This window comes from Populus euphratica, unplaced genomic scaffold (assembly GCF_000495115.2).
Source record: "Populus euphratica unplaced genomic scaffold, PopEup_1.0 scaffold317.1, whole genome shotgun sequence".
NCBI lineage: Eukaryota > Viridiplantae > Streptophyta > Magnoliopsida > Malpighiales > Salicaceae > Populus > Populus euphratica.
Genome location: NW_011499952.1, coordinates 448,372 through 456,279, shown reverse-complemented (window position 1 = coordinate 456,279; position 7,908 = coordinate 448,372). Strand labels below are relative to the sequence as shown.

Sequence of the window (7,908 nt, the reverse complement as noted above, 5' to 3'; positions counted from 1 at the left end):
GTACAGCGCCCTTTAGCACAAACAGGGAATGCTATGCTAGAGTGCGCCAGGGTGAGGCGAAAATGACTGCAGTATGAGCATGAACAGAAGGGGGTGACGTACACATAATACAAGTGAATGGCTGCCATCTGCCAAGAAAAGCATTGAACGGCTGGAGGAGGAGGCTTTCTTTTATCCTCTGGTTTTTCCCTCTTTCCTTGGAACGTTCAACGTAAACCCAAATTATTTTTAATCCCTCGTATCCAAGAAGATGAAACATACAACTGCGTTTTCCGATGTTTATATTTATTGTCTGCATAATAATAATATCATTCCATTCTTAATTCTAAACCAAGAATATATAGATTAATAAATCATAACCCAGTCATGATAATCTTCCAAGTAAATCTAAAGAACCCATGCATATGATATATAAACACTACCACCATTTTGAACTCCAATTTTCATAACCAGCTAAAAAGAGGGATTCAAAAACAAAAACGAGCTTGTACAATACAATTTCTTTAGTTTTTACTGCCACATTACAGTGGAGGGAGAGGGAGAGAGTAAATGGAGGTGATGGTGGTCAGGTCAGGTAGCTAGACTGAGTGAGAACAGATAAAGGTTTTTAGGCTTGGTAAGTGACAGTGGGCTTTTATATGTAAGTGAGTGGGGAGGCTCGGTGCTCAACAAGCACCTCATTGGGCGGTGCAGCTTAAGCTGTTTTTAGCAGGAGACCAGTGATGGACACAGCGTTGGTTTTTGCAGTAAATATATGATTATCTATATGATACTCCTATCGTCTAGCTGCTGCCGCCACTACTGTCTTTGTCATCATCACCAACACCGCCGCCGCCGTTTTGGCTGCTGCTACAGCACATGAGCTGGTTTTCTCCTTCTTGGTCAGTGTTACCACATGGTTTGTTGCAAATCTTGAGGCTGCTATCATCTACACCATCTTCAATCTCATGGTGGGGGCGGTGACCTAGATTGATGGGCTGTTGGAGCTGCTTGAGGCCAATAATGGGGAGAGGCTCCGTCTGTTGCTTCCCATCTCGAGGCGGAGAGAAAACAACTGGAAGATAGTGGTCCATCTCGCACGGGAACTTTGAGTTCTTAAAGTGCTCCTTCAACGCTTCCAATCCCTTCATCATTTGCACGAGTAAATATTTTCTTTAAAACCAGAACAAAACAATACAAACTTCAGTATTGCTCACGCTTGGGGATGTTGAAAGAGAAAAGAGGGGGAATACCTGAACTCTAGCGTAAGTGACTGCACAGATTTTTCGAGAGTTGAAGACCTCCCAGTGTTGATTATGGAAGGCCTTGTAGAGCCTCCATGCTGCCTGTGGGGACGTCATGTTCACGAACCCATACCCCACATTGCATTTGTTACTGTTTAATTTTCAAATCAAGAAAAATTCAGCATTGTGCAGCTCTGTAATTAATTATTAACCACTACATGGAAATTCAATTGTCTGAATATTTGTTTCTACTTCTATGCCAAAGAAACCTAACCTCACAGAAACGAAAGAAATAAAGGAAATAAATGAAGGATAAAGAAGAAAAAGGGAATCACTTGAAATCAATGGGAAGGTATAAAAAGTCATAAGAAGACAAGGGCTGGTCATCCCCATCGCCAATCTGCTCGTTGCAGTGAATGCAGTGATTGTCCAACATATTCAACAACAGCTTCTGACTGCAATTATTCATTAATAAACATTAATGAATCACTCAACATATATACGCTTCTAAGTTAACAGCAGATATTAGTAAAAACATCTCTGTAGTCCCATATATGTAGAGTATTAAAAAAAGGAGCGCAGCAGTATTAGTTTATTGATTAGTTCTATTAAAGGAATAATAATGGTGGTAGCAGAAAAGAAAACCAACCTATACTTGTTGGGTATGTTCTTGATCATGACAGTGGTTCTGGAATCACTCCCACTGGTTTCCACCATGGAATCATCACCACTTATGAGAAAACGAGTATCGAACTTCTTCGCTTGCCTTGTTCCCTTCCATGACTTCGCACTCTTCTGCTGATGCTTTGTAGTTGTGAAGGACTGGCTGTTCTGGCTCTTTTTTGAGCTTTTCTTGGAAGGCACATGATCAGTAACCTTCTCAACAATTCCATCTCCAACTGCACCACTACCCAATGACAAGCACCCCGATGAAGCAGCTTCATTTGAAGCCTCATTAGGGTTTCCCTTGCCAGGATTACCGGACGGTTTCTTTCCAGCTGAGGAGTGAGTTTCGGACAGAAATGAGCGGGGGGAGATATTCGGAGACGAGCAGCCGGAGGAGAATCTACGAAGCAATGGTGGTGATGGTGGAGAGGCGTAAGTTGAAATTCTGGAACGGTTAAGGTTTGTTGTGGAGTTGATGGCAGGAGCAGAGAAGGAGGAGGTTTTGGAAGTGGTGATGCAGGCATTGAAAAACTTCTTTCCATACCCACCAGGACGGCTGAATTCAATATCAACTTGCTTTCCATAAATTTCCTTTCCATTCATCTCTCCGAGTGCCTTGGCTGCATCTCTTACATCATAGAACTCCACAAACCTTTGGTGCCTCTTCAAAGGAGTCTCTCTCAATTCCTTAACAGCACCTGCCCAATGAGAAAATGTCAAAAACAAAAAACAGTTACCAGGAAGAAGATAGCCCACGAAAGTTTCTAGCAATCTGACTTGAACCAACAAGACCAAAACCTCAAAAAAACCCCAGAACAAGACAAATAATTTACCAAAAGCTTGGAAAGTTTCTTTGAGACATCTAGTAGAAACATTGGGGTCCAAATTGAAGACCACAAGGGTCCCTTGATTTTGCCCGTCGGGCACCGCTTTACAAGACGGGATAATAAACTGAGCCCAAACCACACAACCCGCAATCAAACCACGCGCCGGTGGGGGTGGTGCAATATTCAAGCTCAAGCTCTCACAATTTTGAATAAAGAGATTTCTTAGCCTGGCTTGATGCAGCATGTGCTGCTCTCGTATCTCCCTCAAGGCTCTCTCTGCATGTCTTAGATCGTAGAAATGAACGGTCACGATCCCATCACCTACTCTTTCCATCTGGACCCCTCTAACTTCTCCAAAAACCTCCAATTCTCTCCTAATCAATGTCTCACTCACGTCGCTCGGCACTGAACTCAGTACCAGAGTCCGAGTAGGCGCGCCAGTAGGAGGAAGAGGGAGAGGAGCACCCACGGTATCGTACATCGGAGGCACGTGATGATGATACTGGGTGAAACCTACAAAGTCGCAAAACGGCACCGCTTGAGGAGTGTAGGGGTAGTAGACTTGGTGCAGGAGCTGAGGTAGTTGTGGTGGTGGCGGCGGAGGCGGCGGCCCAAAAGGAGGAAATTTAGTAGTGAAATCTTGAAGATTATTATGTCGAGGTCGGAACTCTTGAGCTCTAGGGTCTAGGCTTCCCGGAAACGGGACAAAACCGGTTTCTTCCATGGTGGTTTTTAAACCGGTGAGCACAAAGAAAAGAACGGGGAAGAATGGTTTCCGGCGAGGCAACAGCTAAAAAGACAAGGGGTAGTTCACTGGTAACAGTACGTTTGTTATCTCTCTAGTCTGTTTTGTCTCTCCGAGTCTTTGAAATAAAAAAGGCTAACAAAGTTTCCTTTATCTCTCCTCTCTGGAGGTGTTCAAACTGTCCTTTGCCAGCTTTTTGCGTAATGACAACAATGCCCTTCTACCCTTTCTGTTTTGGGGACTTGCTTGCTTGTTGATGATTTGGGGTCATTAATGGGAGAGGGTCCTAATTACTGAACTGATAGGATTTTCATGGAGCCTAGTTTTTCATATTTGCATCAGAACCAGTTTTGGCCGTACACGTGGCAGTTGAGAGGAATTTATGTATGTTCAGTAGAGACAATCAAATTAACGGTGACGATGCGAATGTAGCATACGAGTATAAATAATCTCATGTCTTGAATTAACTTTCTTTAATTTTTTTTATATTGGAATCTCGAAGCTATTATTTTTAAAAAATAATTTGTAAAATAGGGATATTATCAAACCCAATTTAAAATTTGACTAATATAAATATTTATATTATATAAATAGATTGATAGAATATTTAGAGTTTTTTAATATAAAACATATATATATATAATAAATACTCATTAGATACTCAAAATTCAATAAATAATATATAAAAATTTATTTAATGAATAATAAATAAAAGATAAAAATCAAGAAAATCTAGGTGGGGATAAACATGATGGTAAATAGGAGGGATGGAGAAAGGAGAAGAGGGCAACAAAAAGAGGGAAAAGGTTTGGGGAAAAGAAGAGGAAGGGATAATGATTAATGAGGGGAAGGAGGTGGTACTTCATGTTGTTATTTGGACTCCTCAGAAAGGGATGCTTTCTTTGTACACCCTCATTTAATTTCTGACTACATATAGATACTTTTAACTCATCAAGGCTATATATATATATATACACACAAACACTGTCTCTATAGTCACAAACAAATACTTTCCAGCCTTTAAAATGTTTATTTTATTTATATCAACAATTAATCCTTGTCTTTTTTTTTTTATTATTTTGTAACAAGTTTTCCAAACAAAGCTTTAGTAAACCGAATAAAATAGCACAATTAAAAGAGTATATTTGGAAATAATTGTGGTTGTTTTTTTAAAAAAATTATACTAAAATATATCAAAATATTTTTTAAATTTTTTAAAAATTATTTTTAAAATCAACGCATTAAAACAACCCAAAATATATAAAAAAATTATTTTTTAATAAAAAATTAAAATCATTTTAAAAACACGATTTAAAAAATAATGTATAGTCTCAAACTATATTTCGAAGGATAAGGTTGTTAATAGATATCTAAAAAAAAGGGTGCAGAATTTGCTAAGCATAATGGTACTTACACAATGCCGTTGTTGTATGTTTACTTTGTATTATTTTCATAATATTTTTATATTTTAAAAAATATTTAATTTTTTTATTTATTTATTTTAAATTAATATATTTTCAATATTTTCAAGTAATTTTAATATATTAATGTTAAAAATATTTTTTAAATAAAAAAATTATTAATATATATTTTAACATAAAAAATTATTTAAAAAATAATTATAAAATAAACTTAAAAAATTTACTTTATAATCTGGATTATAATTTTTTTATTTTTTTATAAAGTTAATCCAGTTAACAAGTCAATGTAACTTGGATGTTCAAATTATAATTTAATTAATCTGGTCATATCCCACTATAGATGATCAAATCAATTTTAAGGATTTATTTTGTCCGAACCAAACAAAATGGTTTTGTTTGTTTTAATTTTATTTTATTTTTTTGTCCGGAGCATCATTATTTTGTAATAAATCCAGATTAATCCGGTAACTCATGGATTGGACGGACCACCCTATAACCTGAACCTTCAGACAAGTCTGATGGGTGTGATTCTTGTGGCTCTGGAAATTTGAACTCCCTAGCCGTAGAAATTATTTGTAAGAACACTTTGGTGGGGCATTTTAGCATAGGCGATGGAGAGGAGAATGTTAATCAATGCGGTGGGTGGGAGCCCTTGAACTGAGTTATAACTCGCCCGTTCATCTGGGCTTTCTAAAACTGGCATCACCTGAGGTGTTGTTTGGATTTGAGATTATAGTTTAAAATATTTTTAATTTAAAAATATATTAAAATAATTTTTTATTTTTAAAAATTATTTTTAATATTAACATATTAAAATAATTTTAAAAAATAAAATTAAAAAATAAAATTAAAAAAAAAACATGATTTGTAACATGTTTCTAAACAGATTCTTAAAATGAAATTCACGTTACTAGTTTTAAATTTCAAAGCTTCGCTGTTATAATCAAATTTAGAGGATTTTTTAGAATATAATAACAGTTATTTAAAAAAATTAGTTAAAAATTATATTAAATAATATTTTTTATATTTGTACTTTAAAACAGTTTGAAAATATAAAAAATAAACAAAAATAAATTTTTTCAATTGTTGAGCCCTGGTTTTTGTTTCAATTTTTTCAATCACATAAATCATTAAGAATTCCCAGAGTACGAGAAGACATCTCAACATCACTATGAATTCTCTGTTTAATTGAAAAATAATTAAGAAAGTTTTCGAGGGATTGGATTTGCCAATAAAATTCACCATGCTGGGTGATAATTAGTTAAATTTCTTTTTTTTTTATTATTATTAGTAATACTTGAAATTTTCCCATATATATCCTATTTATAAAAGTAAAATTCTTAATAATTCAAAATTTTCATGTTAAGTCTATCTTCTGTATTAAAGAATATTATGTGTTTTTTTCTTGCCAATTCTGCTGTTTTCCTTTAGTTTAGTTAATTTCCCTTGTTTGTTCATACGTTAAAGTATAAACAATATCTATAACCTGACTGCATAAATTGAATTTACATGAACGATGCCCTAATGCCAACATGTTGTTGGAGGGTGTGTGTGTTAGAAAATGATCAAAAGAATGAACGAAGTGAAAATAGATTAATATATTATACTCCTAATCTGATTTATCAGTTCGGAATAATTATATAAAAAATAATTTTAAAAATTATAAAATTCAATAAAAAATATTTAATTAGAAAATAAAGATTTAATCAGTTAAATATGTTATTTAGATCATGAGATGATGATAATCTTATCTCATGTAAAATAAATAAATAAAATACAAAGCCTGATTTTCAACCATCTCTAATGTTAAATGATAAAATTGAAAAGATAATTAACTAAAAAAAATAATTCAAAAAAATAACTCAAATTAATCCGAGCTAAACTATTAAACTTGAACATGAATTATGAGATCGAGATAATTTCATAAAAAACAAGTAAAAACATATGAAACCTCACCTCTAACAAATTTAATATTGAAGGTCAAAATAAGAAAAAAACTCAAATCTATGAAAGTGATATATAACCTAAAAAATATTACAAGGTACAATTCTAAACTAATCTAGTATTAAAAAATAAAAATAAAAACTAAATAAAAAAATATTATGCTGTGGAGGGGTGAAAAATAAAAAGATTATTCCAATAAAAGTGTTTTGGGGCTACAATAACTTAATCATACTTTTAGTGTTTTGTTAATTAATTAGATTATTGTCCATCTCCACGTTATGGGTTGAATTATTTTTTTAACATAAAACAATTCAAGCATTGCTATTGTAAAAAAATTTAAATTTTGTGGAGATTGATTTGATATGATATAATCGAACCTAATCAACTTGATGCATTCAAATACAACTTCAAAAACCAGTAAAAAAAAAATTTGACTCACAAAAAATTCAAAATGACACCTTTTTAAAAAAATACTGAGACAATAACATATTGAATCGACCCAAATCGACTTGAGTCAACCTATTAAAAGTACGACTTTAGTTATATGAAGCAAATAAAAACAAATAATAAAGTTCAACTCAATGTTGAAATATAAAATTTAAAAAAATTATAAATAACAAATAAAATTACTCAGATCAACCTGTCAAATCTATAACTTGAATTATAAAATCATGATAATCTTATATAAAGTAAATCAAAATAAATTTTGAAACCCAATTCTCAACACACAAAGATGATATTAAAAAAAAATATAAATGACAAAATAACACTTAAATCAATTAGGGTTAAACTATCAAATTTATAACCTGTGTTATAATACTAGGATAACCTCATAGAAATTAAACCTAAAAAAGACCCAGGCTAACCCGACTTTCCTTGCCAAACCAACGACTTCGGTCATTAGATCAAGATAACTTTATAAGAAGAAATTTGAAATAAATTATAAAACACAATTCTCAATTAACTAATTATTGAATAATAAAAATAGAAAAAAAAATCTACAAAAAGACACAATAAAATGAGTCGAATGAGCCTTGATTAACTTGTGAAACCTATGATCTAAGTCATGAGATCAATATAAC

The 7,908-nt window shown here is 33.2% G+C and overlaps 1 protein-coding gene across 1 annotated transcript; it reads right to left on the bottom strand.

Annotated features, from left to right (window-relative positions):
• Positions 1-382: 382 nt before the first annotated feature.
• Positions 383-3,585, bottom strand: LOC105138069 (protein terminal ear1 homolog). Its single transcript, XM_011044062.1, has 5 exons — positions 2,723-3,585; positions 1,873-2,587; positions 1,559-1,678; positions 1,233-1,374; positions 383-1,124 (listed from the first exon to the last, which is right to left on the bottom strand). Exons 1-5 carry the CDS (start codon positions 3,438-3,440, stop codon positions 783-785), a joined length of 2,037 nt encoding a protein of 678 aa, XP_011042364.1. The 5' UTR covers positions 3,441-3,585; the 3' UTR covers positions 383-782.
• Between the last annotated feature and the right edge of the window lie 4,323 nt (positions 3,586-7,908).

Coding starts and splice junctions, on each gene's coding strand:
- LOC105138069 (XM_011044062.1), bottom strand. CDS start 3,440: ATGGAAGAAACCGGTTTTGTCCCGTTTCCGGGAAGCCTAGACCCTAGA. Junction 2,588..2,722: donor AGAAACTTTCCAAGCTTTTG/GTAAATTATTTG, acceptor CTCATTGGGCAG/GTGCTGTTAAGGAATTGAGA. Junction 1,679..1,872: donor AACATACCCAACAAGTATAG/GTTGGTTTTCTT, acceptor GAATAATTGCAG/TCAGAAGCTGTTGTTGAATA.